We start from the raw sequence: 23,308 nt of genomic DNA, 5'->3' as shown, positions 1-23,308 counted from the left end.
TTAGTTTTTTTAATGTTGAGTTTCAAACCAGCTTTTGCACTCTCCTCTTTCACCCTCAACAAGAGGCTCTTGAGATCCTCTTCGCTTTCTGCCATTAGGGTGGTATCGTCTGCATATCGGAGGTTGTTGATAATTCTCCCGGCAATCTTAATTCCGACCTCTGATTCATCCAATCCGGCATTTCTCATGATGTACTCTGCATATAAGTTAAATAAGCAGGGTGACAATATGCAGCCTTGTCGTACTCCTTTCCCAATTTTGAACCAATCGGTTGTTCCATCTCTGGTTCTTACTGTTGCTTCTTGACCCTCGTACAGGTTTCTCAGGAGACAGGTAAGGTGGTCTGGTACTCCCATCACTTTAAGAATTTGCCACAGTTTGTTGTGATCCACACAATCAAAGGCTTTAGCGTAGTCAATGAAGCAGAAATAGACGTTTTTCTGGAATTCTCTTGCTTTCTCCATGATGCAGCGAATGTTGGCGATTTGATCTCTAGTTCCTCTGCCTCTTCGAAACCCAGCTTGTACTTCCGGTAGTTCTCGGTTCGCATACTGCTGAAGCCTAGCTTGTAGGATTTTGAGCATCACCTTGCTGGCATGTGAAATGAGCGCAATTGTGCGGTAGTTTGAACACTCTTTGGCGTTGCCCTTCTTTGGAATTGGAATGTAAACTGACCTTTTCCAGTCTTGTGGCCACTGTTGAGTGTTCCAAATTTGTTGGCATATTGAATGCAGCACTTTAACAGCATCATCTTTTAGGATTTTAAATAGCTCAGCTGGGAGACTGTCATCTCCACTAGCTTTGTTGTTACTAATGCTTCCTAAGGCCCACTTGACTTCACTCTCGAGGATGTCCAGCTCAAGTTCAGTGACCGCACTATCATGGCTATCAGGGACATTCAGATCCTTCCTGTATAGTTCTTCTGTGTATTCTTGCCACCTCTTCTTAATCTCATCTGCTTCTGTTAGGTCCCTGCCTTCTTTGTCCTTTATCATGCCCGTCTTTGCACAAAACGTACCCTTGAGATACGGCCAAGTTATTTATCGTCTAAAGAACTGATATCCACAATTCTATAGAAGGGCTGTTTCCCCCTTCAACAACCGCTGCTGCCCAGGTTCGGTCAGTATGGCAAACCATGGCAACCCCAGACCCCCTCCAAGAGTTGAGTAGTCAAAAAGGCCACCAGTACGCGCCACAACCTACCATAGCTTAAATAAACCATGGTGGGCTGTGGTGATAGTGCAAATTGGCCCACTGTCTTCTGTTCAACCACAGCAGATTTCAAACTATGCATTGACAACACTAAGCACCCTATTCACACTTTTCAAGTATCAACAAATGAATTTCAGTTCAATGAAACCTTATATGAGGAGGACCTGGGCATTCTTACTAAAGATCCCAACTTGTGTACTCAATGAAACAGGCACATACACAATCTTTACATATTTCCACTACTCGCACACTTCTCAGTGAGATCGGAAGCCTATTTCTGGGCATTTTAGGCTTCAGGTGGAGACTCAAATTGGAAGTGTATCTATACCAAAAACACACACATCCGCTATAAGGTCTCCATGACATGTGAGCTTGCTATGTGAAGGGAATTTTTGTATGGGAAACATTCAATTATATGAGCCATCACTTGCAGTCTGAAATGGTAAATCACAGCCTTACCAGCTCAATGGGAACTGGGCCTTAACCCCACAGGGACCTAGGTCTAATTGATTTCAGTGGGACTTAGGGGTGCTTAACTTCTAGACTGAATCTTGTACATGCACCATAAGCCATTCGAAGACAAAGAGGGTATACCAACTGAATCAGCAGCTTTCTAATTAGTACCTTCTCCCCACTGCATGATGAACATTCCATTTGGAGAGAACTGAACAATACGACTATTGCAGTAACCATCCGACACATAAATATTGCCAGTAACTGGATCAACCACCACATCTGTGGGTTGGCAGAAATGGTTTTTGTCGCTTCCAGGTTCCAAAGCCCCTCCTAAGGTCAATAACGGAGATTCCATTCTATGTGGTGCCAGCTTGAATACCTATCAATGTAAAAGGAGGCAATTTAATCGTATATTATAGCTAGACCAATACAGAAAGCTATAGCTTACAGGACACAGCACAACTATTGGTTTTAATTGTTGGCTTTTATTGTTTTTATCACTTTTAATATTTTAACTGTTTTTATGTATTTTATTGTTGTAAGCCGCCTTGGGAGGGCTTCTGCCCTGAAAGGCAGCCAAGAAATATTTTAAATAAATACAATAAATGCCTGACTCTAAAAATACATATTTCTTCAGAGAGCAACACAGGAACCCAATAAAGAAAACCATCAAGCATGTAACACAGTTCATTCAGTAACACTTCTGAATAAAATGTCAATTCATGTTATGCTAAACGCAGCAGTTGAACACTTGACAAATATCCCACCACCCCTTCTCACAAAAAATGATACTGTCAATTTATTAACAAGAGGAGGCAGAAGCTAGTTAAATTCAGATTTGAACAGTGAGTACAGCACTTCTGGAAGCCAGTCACACATACCTGATGAAGAGCTACATCAGTCACCCAGTAGTTACCATGGTTATCTATACTTAAGCCATGAGGTAAATAAAACCTGAAAACAAAATAAAGGAAAGCTACATTAAGGAAAATGAAAACAATGCAGAATAATTTGTTTTGTTTAGTCACTATACTAACACCTGGATTGGTGTTTTTATTGTTTCAAGAGAAATGCTGCACTTATCCAAATTTACTAGAATCTCATATCCTTGCTTCTCCTCACTTCATTTGCCTGCCTCTATTGCTACCAATCCCAAGTAACTGGTTGCATTTGGTGCTACTACATGTATTACATGGAAGAAATGATACTACTTTGGCTGAAACATCACAATGGCTAAAATGCAATCAAGTGCATTATTTTCAGTGCATCATGGAAAGATCTTTAATTAGCTGTTTCTACATTTGCCTAAGGAAGGATACCAACTCAGGGCCAAACCAGTCATGCATATGTTTGCTAAACATGTTCTCATCAGTCTGGCTATAAAACAGGGGTTGGGTGGGCTCCATTTTTATCACTAAATGGAGACTGTGGGAGATGGGAGAGAAAAAAAATCTTCCTCCTCATGTTCCTTCCCCTGCCTTACCTCCCTGGGCTCCATGCCTTTATCCCCACTGCCCACCTTGTTCCAATACCAGAGGTGAGCCAACCGAGGGAAAATGTTTTCAAATTGTACAGCATGAGGAGGTAAGGTAGGGTAGGGGGCAGGTTTCAATCCCACCCTGCATGCCCCATTTAGTGATAAATGTAGCCCACTATCCCCACTTTATAACCAAACTAAATGCAAATTTAGCAAACACATGTATGTGTGGTTTGGCCCTCAGTCTCTGACTTTCCCCCTTGGGGTAGTAGCTGTCTCCCAAGATATTTGATCTTGGCTATCCTACTTCTCTAAGAGGAAAGCACAGTCAATCTTTGGGTCTTTCTGTCTCTTGAGAGGGGGAGAATATTTCTTTTCAATTTGAGTTGTGTTAATTTGGATCAGTAAACAGCAAGCAGAGTCAGGAATGAGCATCAATTATTTCCAGACACTGGCAAAATGTAAAAAAGTTGGACAAAAGCAGATGTTGACAATGTAACATGAAATACAGAACTTATCCATCTCAACAAAGGCATACAGAAGGACTTAAAAATGAAAAACACTTACAGATTTCTTCCTGCGGAATGAAGAATGGCTGAATTACTAGGATCAAGTACAAGAATAGTGTTTTCTTTAATGGGTCCAAGCCCTTTTTGTTGATAAATGTAACTACTGTCAAACGAGCTAAAGAAAAAAAAAATCAATATAGAAGGTAATCAAAGTTAGAAATTTCAATGCCCAATGAAGACACAAGCTATTGGTAGAAGAAGGCTGAGATTTTCAAGCATATGCTAAACAATTCAATTGGTATATCTGCTCAAAGTACTAGATTAAGGTTATGCTGGTGCTCTGCTGGAATAGCTGTAGATTTTCCTCACCTTAAACAATTAAAACGTAAATGTTAAGTGCTGGCAAACCAACATTTAGATTAGGTCAGCACCACCACCTGTTCCACAGAACATGTGCAGACATCCTTGCACAGTTGGGTTCAAGGATCTGTGGACTGGGCCGCTACTCCTACACTAGAAGAACAGGCCATCTCTGACTCCTTTCTAAAGTCATACACAAAGAAATACCATTAGAACTCTTCTCCACAAATCAGGCTGAAATGGAGAGGAAGTAAAGTAAGGGTTTCTATGCCCTGCAATGGGGGCCCCATCCATAATTTTGAGAGGCATCCAATTAGGTGGCTAATTCAAACATAGGGGCCACTTTATGCATGGTGCAAGTGGTTTAGATGCTGCTGCAAACTGCTGCTGCAAACCACTATTGCATGATGGCTTTGTAAATGGTTTTCCATGGAGACAAATACCAGCACCAATAGATACCAAGTATCACTAGCAGAAGTACCTTCACTGCAGGGTTAATCCAGGTCTGAAGTTGTTAATGACTGCTAACCTTTCTAGCAGTTGCTAACCCCATCAGAGTTTTCAGTGGCCACCACTCCACCTAATGACATGCATGAAGTGACTTTAAGACTTGCAAACTTATTTGGGCCTTACTAAATCAATGCCTATAATAAAAATTGGGACAGGTTTGTACTTCTTATGTTAGAATGAATAATGTCCATTGCTTAAAAAAAATCCTTGCAAAGTGTTTCTATGAAATGCCTGAAATGAATTATACTGTTTTTCAGGAACAGCTGCTTGCAAAAGAGAAAAAGAAAAAGTTAAGTTGTCCTGTTTAATTTATCTGAATACCCACTGTAGTTTCATACAAATAGCAACCTAATCAGCACATCTTTGCTTCCTACTGAAGTCCTAAGAACCAGTATTATATGAGTGCCCACAGGGGCACACCATGATTGTTGAAAATAAAATTGAATTTACTATCTAGTGTCCTTTGCAAATCAAGCACTAGCATAACTAGGCATACAACCATGCAGGAAGTTCTCTGTTCTCCACCTACAGTGGTCTTGTGCTAACTCAGAAGCACAAAGAACCAAGGCTAATAACACTCTTCTAGGCATGAAGATAGTACCCATAATGCTAGCCAACAAACTACTAACTGTATATGATATAAGTTGGTGAAGATCAGCACAGGCCAAAAAAAAAAAAGCCCATAGAAATGACGGGAGATAGGTGGGTCTCTCTCCAGTTCCAACTCAAGTTACTTTAGATGAGTTGCCACTTTGCTAGATAATTCTGGAGGAGATATATTCTGCTAAAGAACTAGCTGGTTATTTCAACCAATATGTCAAACAAAACTCTGCTATGCCTGCCTCTTATTGCTACCTTTGGTTCCCAACCCAGATTGCTGTGGTAACTGAAAAAGGAATCCTGCCACACTGCTCTTCTATGAATCCTTAAGGGTACAGAAGCCTCCTCAGAATCTAGGCCTGGCAACCTATGCCCCAAAGGCTTCCTGTACCACAATCCTCTACCTCTAAACATCCTAGCCTCTCTTCTCCCCTTCTGCAAAAAGTATACAGCCCCTCCATCCTATGTGATGTTTTGCCCTAGCCCAGTTTTCTCCTTTATTTAACTTTATGTCTCATCCAAACTCTCAAGTTCCTGAAGGAAGCAGAACAAAGCAGACACTGCAGAGTAGAAAAGCAGGAAGTCTCCATGCACCATCCAGAGCTCTCATCTTTCTGCCAATAATATATAGCTTCTCCCACCCTTAGGTCTTACGTATGCTTTCCTCTAATAGTCCACGTTTTAAGGAAGAGGGCCTTGGATTAGGGCCTAGTCAGCAGAAGACCTGCTGTTATGCAACATGTTGCCTGATGGGACCCAACTCTGAAAATGTTCAGAATTATGTCTGTGGATGTCTTGGTTGTAATGTTTTGTGGCATTGATTTCATGAAGTTTTCTGATGTTTACAGTTCCCTCAAATTTTGGATATCAACCCTTAGATCAATAAATACCTTGATCATATGTTACATATCTACAGCTTGTTCATCAAAACTGTTCTTGATCATTTTTAAACATGCAGTTGGCACAAGAAAATTAGCTTTGAAATTTTCCTATCTACTTTAGACTGAGAATTAAAGTATCAATAATTTGGAAATTCACAGAAGACTCATTGTGAGCCATTTACGTAAGACAGTCATACTGTTATCCCAATGAGAAATTATTAGCTATGGTTCCACCTTAGCGCACGAAGGCTTTATAAGCATCCCGACATAAGTGCTTAGCATTGATTGAAACACAGTGTTAACTGATTATGTGCACGAAAGTAAATAGCATTTAATATAATTACATGTAAAATTGTAATTCAATTCTCATCCAAAATGTGGAAGCCATACAATTCTTCTGCATGTTTATTTATTTAACTGGCTTCTAAGTGCATATAAAGATTGATTTTTTGTTTTAAATAGAAGGCCTTCTTTATAACATTAGATGAGTCTAGGAACCAAATTATTAACCCTGTACATTACCACTATAAAAGAATAGGCCAAGCATAAAATATTTATGCTATAGCTTTCAATTAGGAAAAGTGGTAGACCACTCAAACTGGTTGTACTTCATTGATTAGTACATCGATTTCTTTATTAAAATTATTTGCAAATGAAAACTGTAGTACTTTGTAATTAGAAATATCCATCATGCACTAGTAGAAGTCTCTAGGATTATTCTCTCTCAGATATCTGGAACTTGAATACTAGAACACAACACAGATAGGCGTACCGTTTTAAATGGGACAGTACTGTTTTTTTCATATTTCCCGACCGTCCCGTCGTTTTAATATAAATGTCAATTTTGTCCAGTTTTTAATTTTTTGTAAAAAACTGAACGCGTTTATCATAAGGCTCTATGCTAATCAATGCGTGCAGTAAAACTACTAGTGTGATGAAAGAGGAAGTTCCATTTCCTTTATCCAGTCAGGGCCAGGCTTCTTGAGCTAGCGACGATCAGACGCCGCCCCCTTGCTTGTCTGCAGTGGCAGGGAATTCAAGAGGCGGTCGCTATCCCCATTCAGCGTGTGGGAGCGGGGAGGGCGAGTCTTACTGTTATTTCTACCATCATTCTGCCCATAGAGATTCTTTCTGCCCTACATTCAGTTTGATTCGGACTTTTCAGACTCATATTTTGGTTCAACAGGCTGTTAGCTATTTTTTTATTACAGAGGAACTCTCCGGTGGGACATTAGCATATACCGGCTTGTGATAGCAGTCGGGGTGTTCATTCCTTTTTTTTTTTCCTTTTTGGGGTATGTTTATGATTTTTTGCAGTCTGGCCACTGCAGTCCTGAATTAGAGTGTTCAGTGTGGTATGACATACAGATTTGTTTACTGCTCATGTGATATTTTAAAAGTATTTTATATATGTATATTTATGAGTGTCTTTTTGTGTATATGCAATAGAATAGTAGGGTTGGAAGGGGCCTACAAGGCCAATAAATTAGTGTTATTCATTTGCGCCCCTTTCCATGTTCTTTTGCAGTGAGTTTAGGTTGTTTTTTAGGTCTCTTATAGCCTGAGAGACCACAAAGGGAGCTGCAGTTGTTTTGTTATATTGTGGTTTTTCATGAATACAGAATATTACATAACCCCGTCCCGTTTATGTCATCCCAATATCCCGTTTTTGTCTCAAGGAAATATGGTCAGCCTAAACACAGGATACTTAACTGCTGCAAATTTAAAGCATAAAGGGAGTACAAGCAGGATATAAAGTGTTGCAGTATTCATTTCTCAGGCTCTACTCAAACAAACAGTTTGCTGTATGGCAGCATCCTAGAAATGCAGCTGCTTCTACTAGGATATAGAAAGGGGTAGGCAGGAGCAGACAGAAAAAGTAGTAATTCGTGTGGTAATTAGCTCATAGTGATAATAAGCTCATCTTCTTTGCTGGGTATTGTATTCAAATAAACACAATCTATTTGTATTAACCTATGACAGCTATTTCACACTATTACTTATTTTACAAGTGTTTGTTTTATCATCACAATAAAATCATTGTGCTACCATTCCCATTTTACCATTCCTTTATAACGAAATGAAGCCTCAGAATGACGACGAGATCTACTTCCATTCATATTGAGTTTGATCTAGAATTAGTCATAGCTAACTTACGTCACATTGATTTCAATAGGTCTATTCTAAGTATGACTAACCCTGGATCCAGCTCACTGTATTCAGTGGGTTGTATCCAATGTTAATCTAACTTAAGTCCCATTGATTTCAATGGGTCTACTCTTAAGTAGGACAAACACTGGATGAAACCCAGGGGTTGGACTCGATGGCCTTATAGGCCCCTTACAACCCTACTATTCTATTCTATGTGTGTGGGAAAACCCAATTTAAAAAGCACTTATATTTTTGCAAGAAAAACATAACAGTGGGGAGAAAAACTATATAGATTATTTTCAAGATAAATGACAGGGATGCAAAGATAATTTCCAGACCAAGAACAGACTGCAGGACTTGAGTCATGTTCCAGAGGTGTCTGCACACCTGCCTGAGTTAGTTGGCAAGATTCTCTTGGAGCTGCTTCCTCCTCAACACAGAGGGGAAAGACCCTGCAAAAAAGCATGCACACCCACAGGTGGCAGTTTATTATGCAGTCCTTATGCCAAACCCCAACTGCTTTGCACATTTGGAGGAAGTACAGATGATGGATACCCACAGCTCCAGATCTATAGCACTATATTAAACTGCCTAGCGTTCTAAAGCAGCCTGCTGCATTTACTTTTAGAGAGATGCAGCTTTTATGTTCATGCATTATTAATACATTGCTACCATTTTGTGCACTGCCTGAAGCACAGATAATTTGTTTGCCTCTTCCTTGTTGTATGGTGGGGAAGCAATCAACCAGAAAGAATGAAGAGACTTCCTAAGGACAATAATTGAGCACATTTATGACTGGGAAAGAACATTACACCCAATTAATAACTTTGCATTAATTTTATGATAATGTGCATATATTTAGGCAAGGCTGATAATGAAGGTTTATTCTCAAGAAAGAAAGCAAAGGAAAACAATAGAATACTACCCTTTCTGATAAGTAATGTCTTCCCCCGTTCTATTATCTTCCTCTTATTAGTGATTGGTATTTGCAGGCTGATCCCTTGTTCAAAAATTTCTTCACAAATCTCAGAAGGATGCTCACTTCAGAAATGGGATGCAAAACATTCTTACATTTTCTCTTACTAGCATTTTTTTATGCTATGTTATACTGACAACTTTACAAACTATCCCAAATTGATTAGCTGGATCTGCCCAGAGCAAGTATATACCATCTCTTTACCACAGCTCTGCCCACTTTGTCTGTTGTGGTCATACAACTGGATGGCAGAGGATGGTGGAATACTTGCAAGTATTTTTGCTTTAAGCCAAAAATACTTGCAAGTTTGGTAAATAGATTACTGGATAACTTAAGTGTGGGACTAGAACCATGAGCTCTGAGGTGTGGCTTGGTGGCCCCAGTACATAAAATGATCCAAATCCTAAAAATCAGTCTGGAACAGCAAACTATCTTCCAGTTCCTCTTAATATGAAAAGTACTGGCATCTTGTTTACCTCACAGTAGAGGCCAACACAGGGAGGGGATAAGAGGGACGTGTGAAAGTGCTAAAGAACACAAATATTTTGACTTAGAAAGTGTGCTTACTTTGCATCCCATATGTGATCACCCCTGTGGAAGACGACCAAGTTACTGTTAGGATCCAGGGCCAGCCCAGAAACTTGGCCCAGTTTTAGATCTATTCCAGGCCAATCAACTACTTCTTCTATGTGTAAATCTGAAAGGTAGAATAAGGGTTATATTCACATACAAATATCATGCTACTAGAGAACTGCTGAACAACCTCTAACATACATTGGCATGCAAGTTTTAAACCAGACTTTAAAAAAATCACCTCCTCAAATAGGTATCTCATGCACCATCAGCAGCAGCACTGAAAGGCATGAGAATGGTCTGTCCTTTTAGAAGTTTAAATATGCAGAGTCCCCAATTGAAAGGTCCCTGTTGTGTGACCTATACTATGAATACCACTATTTAAATTTTTCATATGTGTGAAGTACCACTTACGATTCACCAGGCAGAGAGATAAGGGAGAAATGGGACAGTAGAGCCCATTCCATCAGCTTGGCTGAAACATCAGCTGGCATTTGGCTCCTCCCATCCCAGAACTGTTTCTATTCAAGCTGGCCATTATAAAAAATAGTTAGAATGAGGCAGCTGCCTCAGATGGCTGATGCATGGATGGGGTGGGCAGAGCAGTGGCAACATGTTGGAGGAAAAGCTGTGTGTGCCCTGCACCCCCTGTTAGCTGGCTGACTTCAGGTTCAATGGAGAAAGCTATCCTGTCACTTCTGGAGAAGAAAGATCCTCAGGCAGCAAAATGTATCAGGCTGCCCCTGATAAAAGCTATGTAACTTTAAAAACTACAGCCCAATTGCATGCTTGTGTACTCAGAAATTAGTTCAGTGGCATACTTGCAGCTATGCATGCCCTTGTTTGTCTAAGATTAACACAGGCTATTTCAGAATACTGCAAGAGAAGAGGGAAAGTTTTGGCATACTAAAGATGGATGTTACTCTTGGGAGGGACCTTACTATAAAAGCAGGAATGCACATTTTATTCTAGTTACATGCCAAATGAAAGGTAAAGTTACCATAAGGATCAAACCTCAAGCAGAAGATCTATCCCCATTGATCTGGATGGGACATTTCCAAGTACATATGCATAGGACTGCATCAAGCATATCATCATACATGACATTTTTCACTGCTGCATATTTAGTCTCCAACCTCCCCCACCCCCTCTCTCTTAGCAAGGTAAGAAAAAAACATGACAGTTCTCAGCATACCTGCAATATTTAACAGCCATTTGTCATAAACAGTATTCACAAAACCTTTCACACTCCTTTGTCTGTGTCAGGGGAGGGGGGGGACAATGGCTAATTAAAAGAACCAGTCCATCGAAAGAATTAAACTGATCTGAATTATGTTCATTTTAAAATAAGATATATTAAGCTTCTTAATATAACTTTTAAAGTTTTTTTTTTGCACAACCTCCTACACTGTACTATTTGATACAGCAGTTTGACATAAATATAGTAAAAAAGCATAATACATAGGTAGATGGATGATACTTATAACCAAGACAATTCTAAAACAGAAACAAAATATTATGGAATTACTGCCATAGTCCTAACACAAATGTTGCTTTTACAGCGTGCAGTGAAATATTCCACCAAAGAAGTGATTCCTTTGTGTAATTAGGATTCTTCAATAATGCTACATTTAAGTCAGTATTTTGTTCACCAGTATTCATCCTACTTACGAAATCCATTTTTTTAATATCTGTCTGTCTATCAATATATCTCCACTATTTTGTTGCTTGATCATCACACAGGGAAGAACAACTCAAAGTAAAGGAGGACTAAAAGCTCAATCCTATACATAGCTACTCAAAAGTAAGCCCCATCTGAGTTCAGCAGAATTTACTCCCAAGTAAGTGTGTACAGGACTGCAGCCTAAAACACTGCCCCTCTTTGCTCTTCTATCACCAGCTGCATTTCATTTAAAGAAAAATGGCCAAATAATTCCACAGATAAAAACTCCCACTTTTAACCAAATAATTGGTAGTTATTTAAAACAGGATAAATTAACACCAGGTTAAACATTAGTATGGAATGCTTCCTGTTTTAAATAGAAAATAAAAACTAGGAGATGGTGAATCATTTAAAGCTTCAAACAAAGAATACCTTTGGTGACAACTTGTCACATAAAAAAGCAGTTGTTGCTAATATTTTGAAATTTACATGTAGGACAGCTGCCATGCATCCAATTCTAATGGAAAATATTTTCCACATGTAGGGATACCAAGCATTAGCAATGAAGATCAAACCCAATTTCAAAACATTCACAATATAAAAAAGTAAGAGATGGCTTTGAAGGGTTTTTCTATTATAAGGACCAACTTTCTATAGCTAACAGTAGCCAATCTTGGTTTAAATCCTCTCAGTCTAAGAGCCAAAGCAGGCATCAGCTCAACTCAGATACTATGCAAAGCCACGATTAAGGAAGCTTAAACTATGGCTTGGCATGATATCTGACCTGGCAAACCATAGTTTCTGGTCAGCAAACCAGACTCAGAAACCATAGTTTGAAGAGGGTGTGCAAGCAATGGTGTGTGCTCAATATGGTTTGGAATAATATCTGAATTGTTAAGCTATAGTTACGCCGATCACTCTGCCTTCAGAAATGGCCATACTATAGGGATAAGAGTGAATTTATGAAGCTGAGTGCTGAGATGGAAAGTGAAAACGGACAAGCAGCTCTAAATCATGGTTTGGGTTCTATTAGCACAAACCATTATTTGGTACGATGTCTGAACTGACAACTGAGCCATTACTGGAGTCCGCTAACATGTGCAAATAATTTGCTCTGAAGAGTGGTTTACTTATATGAGCAGCATACACTTGGACAAGGGACTTGCAAGCAAGTGTAGCTCTTCATCCCAGTTTGGGGGTTGGGTCGCGTAGAATCAATACAATTTTTGCTGATCAGAGAAGTGCTTTAGTCATGCCAGCTTCCTTTGGTGTACATTGATACTGTACAGTTCGTACAATTAAAGCATGAGTAATTATTTGCATAGGTAAGCCAGCTCCAACATCTGCACGAGCCCCGTGTTTCTGAAAAATACATTTAGAAGTAATTATAATGCTTACATATTTAGCAAGAGAGAAAATACATTGAAAATGCAACATATAATGCACTTTGTTACTACTTGACAAGGCATTCAGGTAAAAAATAAATAAATACAGAGGTTATAACTCCCTCAGAGGAAATGTGGAATAAAGCCAACTGGATGAGAAAAAAAATCTTTGCATTTGCCATGTTCAATCTTGATTACTCAATTTAGCATACATGGTAAAAATTTGTTCCAGTTCAGTTTTCCATTTACATACCAAGAAGTAAACTACTGCTTTTAAATTAGCCTTCCTCCCACTTTTATAAAGAAATGATGAAAAGACAATTATTGATGCGCAGTTAAATTTGTCACAAAGGTACAGAGCACTCTACTATACACTAGAGGACAGCTTCCATATTTGGAGGGAGGGCGGGGGGGGGGGAGACTTACTAACCCTTGCCATAGACGGGAAGAATAATATGAGCATTGCTTCAGTCACTGCTGACTCTTACACTGAACAAAATGAATTTTTCATCAGTACATCTGGTATAAAAGGAATGTAATGTACCACTTTGATTCTATTTTTATTTTTTAAACCCACATCAGTTGATATTCCCTTCTGATTTTGCTGATGTGGAGCACAGTTCATATTATTGGACATTGTAACATAAAAATAACCCTAACCCACCTCCTGTACGTCCTTTTTCCCAGTCCCCTTCACCATGTTTAGGTTGCTGCAAAGCAAGGTGCCTGTTCTCTGGTGGCCTCAGAGTAGATTCTAATCTGTGAAATTTGTGAATTCTGTCTCTGACAAGAATGGTATTGGCCCTTTCACCATTATTGGAAAACTCTCTGGCATCAGGCCAACCAAGATCCTTCTTCTGGACTACATTAGCAATTTCAGCTACAAGGTCTGATTCTGCCTTTTCTGTAGGGTTATACTTGTGCACATGAACAACATCTTCCCTTTCTCCTAGCAGCTTGGAAATGAGTGAATAGAAATCACCTGTGTAGGAAAAAAGAAAGAAAGAAAACAGATAAGAGAAAAGGGCAGAGGAATCAGACAGACTGCAAGATTTTGTACTGAACTTGACAAAGAATAGAAATAGTAAGTTATTCCTACAAGCTGACTTGATTAAAAAATGTAGCTGCTCATAAACTCTTGACATAAATCACAGATTGCGTAGTCTTGAAGTGTACGTAGTCTTGAAGTGTACACAACAATGCCATTTCAGAACTCAGGCAAGCGAGGCTGCCCAGTTCTGGATGGGAACAAAAAGCATAATTGCAAGAAGAGACTTTAGGAGGGATTACTTAGAGCTGGAACATTAGAGCACTTACCTCTGAATTCTGCTTCCAATAGCCAAAGTGAATTTTAGTTCCCAACCATAAAGGGTTCCCCCTCCATTCACAGGAAGCAGAAATTCAGAAATGAAACCAGTTCTGAAGACAGTGTATTCATTTTTTCACTACGTACTATGGAAGTCACATACATCATGCCTCTGCAAATGCCACTTGTAAGCGACATTTAAACAGATCTCGATTCTGTTTTTGTGTGTTATTCCCTCCTCTAAGTTTTGTGGCACTGCAATTACTAGAAAATGAAAAATCTGTTGACTAATCTGTGATTATTCCTTCCAATATACATGCCTCGTAGACTATCTTTCCAGGAAATTCAGATATCTTAGTTAAGTTGCATCAGGTATCTAACCTTCTGAAGCATTAGTTTGTTCATTATTGCTTTTATTCTGAGCTCCATGCTGAGCCAATATCCTTTCTCCAATCAGTCCTGATAGCTGTGCTGAACATTTACGTCATACTTATATGAAGACTGGCAGGAAAGGCCTTTTTCCTATGTTGCCTGGTTTCATTTGAGTCTGTTTCCTCTGAATAAAAATATCAGAAGTAGCTTTGTTTAAGAGAGAGAGAGAGAGAGAGAGAATAAAAGATCTGCAGCCTTGTTGATTCAACCATTTCAGAAAATGATAAGTATAGCATAGAATAGCTTAGCATATACATTTTCAGAATACGTCAGTGCTTACAGCTACCCAGATTACACAAAAGAATGGCTACTATCAATCTCATGTGACATAAGCATCAGGTTTTCTACATCCTGGTCCTTTATATCTCATCTGAATAGAATCAAACCTGCACAAGGTACAATGACACACTTCACTTGAGTGCTCCTGATGTACAATAAACACTCCTCCATACCTAACTACTTGCAGTCCAAGGACTATTGTTATCAAAGCATCAAAAAGCAGCTTACAATCTCTGAAACACATATGTTAAAAAAAGCAGCTAGGTCATGTAGGAGCCAGAAAGAAAGAAAGAAAGAAAGAAAGAAAGAAAGAAAGAAAGAAAGAAAGTTAGTTAGTTTTTTTTTTTAAACAACACTTAAAACTGGGTTGGTCAGGTTTGAACCAATTTGTTTTTGATACGAATAAACTATTTACAAAGGATCTCTAAGCTTGTAGGTTTTATCTGCAGTGACAGCACAAAGCATCAGAAACATTTTGTCCCCCTCAACAATAAAGCTCTAAGCACCTTCCAGATCTTTGTTAAAGCCCGCTAATTTGGGCAATTGGAGATACCCTCAGAGGTGTTTGGTTGTTTTAAATCCAATTCTAATTGTGCAACCTCTGAACTCGAATGAAGAAGGAAGAGCCAATCTTTTATCACTTTATGCTTCTTTGTTTCTCTTTTGGATTAGTGGCTGTGAACATTCAGTAAATATCCCTTCCTTCCTTCCTTGCTCAACCATTACTTCAGCAAATGTGCTGGCTCATGAACACTTGCATTAGATTTAGAGGATCATGAATGGAGAGGTTAAGAGATTCAAATATTTAGACTGCTAAAAAAAGACACATATGGAACCATGGCATAAAATGTTCTTAAAAGTTTCATGTTAAAGCAATAAGAAATGAAAATGGTAACTAGCTATGCTCTAGGTCTTTCATGGAAATTCATGATTAAGAACTCAGCAAGGGGGGAAATTAAGTGTTTTCAAAATGACCCTAAGAGAGTCTGTCATGTTTATAAACAGTCCTGGCTGAATGATTTCAACTAAATTTCCAATTTCAGCCTTTGGAAGGGGAATATCCCAAGTGAAATCCCCTGTCAGAAAATAATTACCGGAGTTAATAGGGCCAATTTTGGTGAAATGAACAAAGCAAATTGGAGCTGAACAAAATGTGTTAAGCCATCCTTGCTAACATGCTTGATAAAGTATTTTACTGTTAGACAGCATGCTTCTCTGCAGTTAGTCTCCTCAAAACACTGGATTTATGGCAACTCGTTACAAGATGTTTTGTATTCTGGTACAAAACTACAGCACGACACACAGGCAAATATCTTGAATTAGTTATGAACAGTACAAGTGTAACCCACTGGTATATTTTTCTTTAAGAATTCTGAGTGGGAACATTCCTACACATGCTCAGTAATGGAGTAAGATAGGGAGTGACCACCATTTTAGGCAGTTACCAAAATGCCGTGTGGAAGATGCTTGCTTTCTCTTCTCTGTAAGACCCTGAAACCTTGAGACAGGGCTGTTTACAAAGTTGTTCCTGTGTTGCTGGATCCTGGTCCATATTGAGAAGACTGCTGTGGAGCTGGAGTGAACTGAGTAGAGACTGTTTTGTTTCTTGGGCCAGCAGAAAAATCAAACTTCAGAGAGAAGTTTTATTTATATTTTTGTTGAGGACTCAAGCTGAAAGACAGAACTTTGGGAAGGCTGTGCTCTGTTTTATTGTTTTGGTGATAAGTTAATTGTTGTGCATGTAAAATTATTATATGTGCATTATTATTGTTTTTAATTAAGAAATTAAAATATATGTTAATTGTCCCCGTACAAGGCCTTTGCTGTGAGTCCCTGTAGAGACCCTGAAGAAAAGTGTTACACATACACTTAGGTTACAACTCTTTCCTTTTCTGCAAGCAAATAGGACCCAGTTCAAATCTTGTGCTTTGTATACATGAGCACCCTTCATAACTGATATGATGCACATGAATCTTGTACTCCGACATTTAAACAAACATCTATGAGAAGTGGCCTTTAGAATAAAACCAGGTAAGAGGAGGGGGAAATCAAGCAACTGTAGATATATAATGTAATAAGTAACCATGGAATAATATAGAAAAGATGCAATAGAAAATTGTATTAATTGCTGGGATGCAGTAGAAAAAAGGGCTACTGATGAGTTAGCCATGCAAGCTTAGGATAAAAGAGAGACAATAAGGGATTGGAGGCATTAGTAACCAATGAACTCTTTGGCTGCTAGTATTACACACACATAAGCTTAAAAAAGAGAGAAGATATTGGAATCTGCTGAAGGAAGTTTTTTGTGTGTATGTGCATGCATGCATGTGCACTGTTCTTCCTTGGCTTCGCTTTGCACATATTTGGGGAGAAATGGGGTGGTGGCATAAGGTCTGAATAATGGTAAATCAACATAGGTCATCCTTCTCCCCATATTGGGCAGCTGGAGTACAGGTCCAAGTAGGAAGCAGCTCCCAACAGCAAAGAAAAATATTTACTTTCTTAAAATGGACCATATCTTTTTTCTAACAAAAATAAAGCTTCCTACAGTGAAAGCATGTTGATAAACTGCCTGCCTGCACTTAGGGCAGAAACCCAACATTCTGAGTGATACTTTCATATAGGCTGTCATGAATGGAGTGCACCACTATTTTCAACCTTTTCAGCTCAGATCTTTACTGTCTCCTGTTGCATCTGCATGGTTAACTACAGCAGTATGCAGCTTCTCTTGAAGAGAACAAGTAAATCTAAAGCCCAACTGATGTGGGTGGTGACAAAAGACAGGCTCTAATTGGTTGTAGTGCCTCATCGCTAGAACTCTCTTCTTTTGCCCATTCATCAGACACCCCCCTCTCTTTTCTTTTTCTTTTACAAAACTAAACATTCCTCCCTAGTTCCATTTTTTTTTAGGTTTTAATGGAGCTTGATATGTGTTGCTGAAGTGGATTTGTAAACTGCTTTTATCTGTACATTTTGTACCAAAGGTTTTAATGTTATTGTTAGCTGTCCAAAGAAATCTTGCGATTGAGAGATGGTATATATGTAACTTTAAATAAAATACTACTACTAATTGGAATTAATCAAAGAAAGCCTCTCCCTTTTACTTCTATACTTCAACACCTTTTTGACATTACTGCTGTATTTTCTCAACTACATCACTGAGCTTGTCCAAATAGTAGAATAAAAACATTATTTTTTGCTTTGCCTCAGCTCAAGAGGCAAATACTTCTTTTGTTTAGAGATCACACTAGTCCTGTATAGGCAGTTTAAAATAGCTTCTTCTGCATTGCTTCAAGACTTAGGCATGCTGACTCTTTGGCAGTCTCTGCTTCTTATTGAAAGATGCATTTACAAACCTGTTCTCCTCCACAGAAAGGACAGAATATGAAATCTCATCTAGGAATAATTAAGTAGCTTTCTGGACAATTAAAAAAAGGAGCTCAAAAACCTGCACAAAATGCTGGCAATTTTTCTTTAGGAATGCAAAAATCAGACAAAATCTCTGTAGTGAAGAAGGGAAAATGTGGTCCACCCAGTTGGGCCACCCATATTTATGGTTGGGAACGCTACTTTGTGCATTTTTCCACATGGGCAAAAAGTCAGTATTCGGGGCAAAGCTATGTTCCCCCTTGTCCGATCTGCCCCAAATTTTGCACATAGAGAGCTGTGTAATTTTCCAGCAGATGAGCTAGGTTTGCTGCATAGCAAAGCTTATTATGGGATGTTATCAGGAAAAAGGATTCACCCCTCATGTAGGGCCTCATGGTCAGAATTTAGCATTGCCCTTTGAGATTTCGGTCCGTGGTGAGTAATTCTAGTGCATGGGGGGCGGGATTTAAAGGGTCCTCTGGAGCCCATAGCAGAGCAGCTTGTTCCAGGGCCCCATCTATATGGCACCGCTTTGACCCCCCACCCTGTTGCAACTGCGCAGCAATGCAGCTTCGAATCAGCATGCCCTGCGATACACTCGTGATGCACTGCACGCTTCCCTAACGGACTTGCGGTGCCCTTTTTTTTTGACTATTATACTGAAATGAGTAGCTGTGCAGTCCTGTGAGTGTGACGGTGTGACACTTCAGTGGCTGTTTTGTATTTGAGGGGCTCTGCTGTGTCTTTATGTTCCTTTTTAGGTAAAAAGTGGGTGTTTTGTGCTCCTTCATTTCTGCACCATGAGTTTGTCAGTTCCCCAGCCTAAGACTCTCGCGATGGTTCGCACTCACAAGTAAGAGTGCTACGTGCCTAGTCATTGCTCCAAAATGGTGGCTGGAGAGATGTTGGTCCTCCCCCAAGACACCTCCGGCCCTTTTTGAGCCCAAAAGCAACTGTTGAGAAGATACAAAGCTGCAAAAATGTGCAAACGTGTGATTAAATAGATGAAAATGCCCCTCTGTTCCTCTGCAGCTGTGGAGCTGTGAAGCGATGGGGGAAGTAAAGGGGCTTCACAGAGTGATGCAGGCACTACGCATGCCTACAACACACCCACTGCAAAACGCGAAGTCTGTTTGGGTAAGGGACAGATGGCTCACAAGCATGTGGAAGCCCGTAGCAAATGAAAAACATTGCAGCAAAATGACCCCTTGGAACTCCACATTTTCGGGCGAAAACCATGGATGGCTGTGAAGTTGTGACTGTGTCATCTATCACGAGGGACCTCAACTCGAACCCACCCCGGAGTAAAAACTGGGTATAGATGGGCTCCCAGGTCAATCAATCAAAGTTCAAGGCATGGAGAGGAAATTACAGGGGCTGTGCCCTGCCCCTGCAGAAGGGGCAGGGCACAGAAAATTATTCGCTTTGTTGTTGTTCCTATGGGGTTGTGACTGAATAAATAGGGGTAAGGGGAATGCATTTAAATCTGTGTTGCCATGTTGTGTAACAGTGTTTTGGGGTTTAGTGTGTGTGTGTTTATATATATTGCTTGGTGTGGGGGGATTCTATCCTTAATATAAATCCTTTCCATTTATGGTGCTGCAACTTAAGATGCCACTTCTTCTTCCTGTTGTTGTTGTGATAGAATGCACATTGGCATTATTTGCTTGGGTGTGCCAAGTGTTTTTTTTAATAATGAGATATATACAGAAATCCTATGTAGGTCTTGGCATGCATAATGTCTCACAGGTCCAAGCACTCAGGCTATTGACTGATAGGTCCCAGAGGCCTGTGGTTCAACAGTCATCTGTGCATCCCAACTGGTTCCTGCCCTTCATCACCTGCCACACATGCACTGGTCCCTTTGCCCAAGGCATGTTGTGGTTTGAAAGGGGGCTGGCATTATGGTTGGAAAAATGATTTCCCAGCCTCTGTGTTTCGAGTTCAACCTTAAGTCACAAACCACTGTAGGTTTTGCCACTGATACAGTATTACCTATCTACCCAATGAGCTGGTTTACATAACACATGATGAGGCTGTGGCACATGTGTGGCTGCCATATCTAACCTCTACTCAGGGGTTGCCGTGCCATGCAAACCTGGCAAGTGTTGGTCATGTGAGGGTTAAACAACAGCCCATGAGTTACACAAGGGTTGTTTAACCCTCACATAACCCACATTTGCCAGGTTTGCACAACATAATCCCCGAGCAAGAGATGGGTAAGCAAAATTGCTCCCATGGGCAGCATAGCTCGCCATGGGTTAAATAACCCACATTGAGCCACACCATGTTGTGCGAACTGGGTAAACATATATGGGTAACAGTTTTTAAAATACTTGTTTAGGATGAAGTTGGCTTCATATGCTTTCAGAAACTCACAGTCCTCAAACTCTGCAAGAATACATAATGAATCCAATAAATTTTGGATATATTGTCTCAGGTTTTGAAGAGAACATGACTTTACATTACCACTGTACCAAAGGCATTTTATCTTCCTGAATCTAGAGAAGGGTTACATTTTTACATAAACAACTATATTATTTGATATATTTAAGTACAATTTTTGAGTACCACATAGCATAAAACAGCTCATAAACCTCAATGAAATCCTTTGCTTAGTCACAGCACTGCTTTTATGACTATGAGCAACCACTATTCAATCTTTGTTCCCCATCTACCTCGTACAGTTGTTTAATGAGAATAAATGCAAGACTGCAAAAGAACTGGACATAGAGGGAGAAACAGAAAAACTGAAACTTAGATCAGGTATGGGAAACCTTTGGCCTACAGTCCTAACATGACCCATGGGAGGTTCCCATCCAACCTGCCTGCTTCCCAACTTTATCACTGATGGTGCCTCCCCACCCACACTGCATTAAGGCTTTCTCAAAGCCTCCACTAGTGCTAGTGGAGGCTTTTTCCAAGCCTAACTGCAGCACTGGGGTAAGCATATTCAGGAGGGCTGCTGTGGAAGGAAGGGCTAGCCCTCCTTTCCCCAACACTGTGAACCCCCATGAAAAATTGCTGCAATAAGGCTTTAAAAGCGTCCCCATTTGTGCCAATGGAGGCTTTTATTAAGCCTAATTGCAGCACCAGGGGAGGGGGCAATTTCCAGGGAGGGGTGGCTGCTAGGGAGGGAAGGGCTAATCCTCCCCTCCCCAACCTTTCAAAACAATCACACCTTCCCTGCTGCAATCAAGCTCTTAAAAAGCCTCCATTGGTACCAGTAGAGGCTTTTAAACAGTCTTATTGCTCCTCTCCACTGTAATGTATATGTGTGAATGTGTGAGAGTGGGCCATCATGTTGCAGGGTCACCTGCCAGCAGTGGGGTGGTCCCGCCCACTTTGGCATATGGCCATGCCCACTGCTGGTTTGCAGCCCCTAACATGTTTGCCTTGAACCAATTCAGGCTTTGGGCTGAAAAATGTTTCCTATCCCTGACTTAGAGGATTCACTGTCAATACAAAATTTAAATCATTCCATTCTCTAGCAGTGATCTTCACTCAGGAAAAAGTATTTGTACATCTAGAGACTGGAATATAAGGGAACACTTTAATGATTAACAATCCAAACCTAGTCCCCAAATTGGTTTTAATTCTTTCAGCACTTACACATAACTGGATCTACTGCAATTAAAAGACATAAGGAAAAAGGGATAATTCAAATCAACCTGTTAAAATTAATTACAGAAACTCCCACTCAGTCTTAAAGGATTTTGATTTCTTTCCTGACCAATGACAGCTAAAGAACCTGTTTCCATAGAAACAAGTTAGAGAGAGAGAGATACATATAGCAAGGAGAGATTTGTTATTAAACATAACAGTATGCAGCTTCTCTTTGAGATAATCTTTTTACAAGACAAAGTAACAATCTGCAAAAGAAAAGAATTTTTTTTTGATGTTAAAAATAATGCCAACTATCCACACTAAATCATGCAATTATCACTGGATGTCACATTTATAGTGAAGTATCAGCCAGATTAAGCAGGGAACTCCATGCAAGACAACATTTAAGAGAGCTTCCATTCAAATCTATAGAACTTGCTTCACAGTAATAGATGTGAAAAAATCTAAATCAATCTTAATTATTTTAAGTTAAGATTAAACATAGTAATTTTGCATGCTGCAGTAGTTACAAAGACCTGGTTATGGACTTGAGGAGCTCAAGTTTGGACTCAAGACTCTGGCCAAGCCATTCTCTCCATCTTGATTCCCTATCTGACTGTAATACCTGAACTAATACCAGTCTTGGTGCAAATACTACTTTGGATGCAATGGCATCTTTCAGTTATTTAACACCACAATTTAACTTGCAAAGTGTCTCATACGGAAAGATAGTAAAACAGAAGGCTTGAGACTGAGTTTTTAAAACACTCATTCTAAAGCTACAGATGGAATAAATGGATATTTCAAGACTCATCTCAACCCCCCCCCAAAAAAAGTTAGGTTAATGGTTTCAACTGGTTAAAATTTCTGTCTACAAAAGGGGTTTTTAATTTCTTGCCATCCATTCCTTGACAAATCTATTTACATAAAACTGTGACAAAGGGGCACATGAGGACTGAGTAAAGGTGAGTTCATCCATTTAAAGACAACAAAACACCTCAAAGGCCTATCAACTTCCACTGGTCTCCTATTATTAGGTTAATTCCTGGTGATATGTTGAGAGGGATGACCAGTGACAGTTTTGTGGTTGTTAACATAAGTAAATGCTGCAATCCCTACATAACAGATCATTACAGCATAAATGTAAAGGAATCAGGTAGCAAACACAACATCATAACAGAAAATCTGTATAGATTTTACATTCTGATGTAACATTTTCCATGTACTCCTGTATCAGGATCATTCCATAGCACTCTGAAGAACAAAAACATTCCATCATAATCAGTCACAAGAGCTAATTACTGGTACTATTGGCATAGAGGCTGGCTGGGGGATGCTGGGAGTTGTAGTCCAGCAAATCTCGAAGGCTAATCTATAGTAAACTACAGATTAGATTAAATGGTCTATTAGCTATTCTATCTTGTCCAGACATGACCAGATTTTAAAGTACTTCTTGCACTTTTTACCACCTTGGCTGTTATTATTTATTATACTTCCATCCTAGCTCTTCCTTTAAAAAGCTTAGTATGAGTTACATAAGACTTCCAGTTGAATGGGGAGCTA

At 39.6% G+C, this 23,308-nt stretch overlaps 1 protein-coding gene across 11 annotated transcripts in view; it reads right to left on the bottom strand.

Annotated features, from left to right (window-relative positions):
- The window catches only part of PAM (peptidylglycine alpha-amidating monooxygenase), a 184,921-nt gene that overhangs the window by 23,757 nt on the left and 137,856 nt on the right, over positions 1 to 23,308 (bottom strand). For 6 of the 11 annotated variants that reach the window (XM_084833810.1, XM_084833812.1, XM_084833811.1 and 3 more), the window contains 5 exons: positions 13,418 to 13,735; positions 9,700 to 9,829; positions 3,713 to 3,829; positions 2,550 to 2,622; positions 1,837 to 2,047 (listed from right to left, as the gene is read on the bottom strand). In XM_084833810.1, the coding sequence (XP_084689936.1) occupies positions 1,837 to 2,047; positions 2,550 to 2,622; positions 3,713 to 3,829; positions 9,700 to 9,829; positions 13,418 to 13,735 (849 nt within the window). The remainder of the gene's footprint in view (positions 1 to 1,836; positions 2,048 to 2,549; positions 2,623 to 3,712; positions 3,830 to 9,699; positions 9,830 to 13,417; positions 13,736 to 23,308) is intronic. The other 5 variants (XM_084833818.1, XM_084833816.1, XM_084833819.1 and 2 more) reach the window with 1 other exon arrangement.

Source organism: Heloderma suspectum, chromosome 2, assembly GCF_057233095.1.
Source record: "Heloderma suspectum isolate Gila_16-S chromosome 2, 16-S_ref, whole genome shotgun sequence".
Classification (NCBI taxonomy): Eukaryota; Metazoa; Chordata; class Lepidosauria; order Squamata; family Helodermatidae; genus Heloderma; species Heloderma suspectum.
This window is presented reverse-complemented; position numbering and strand designations above follow the sequence as displayed.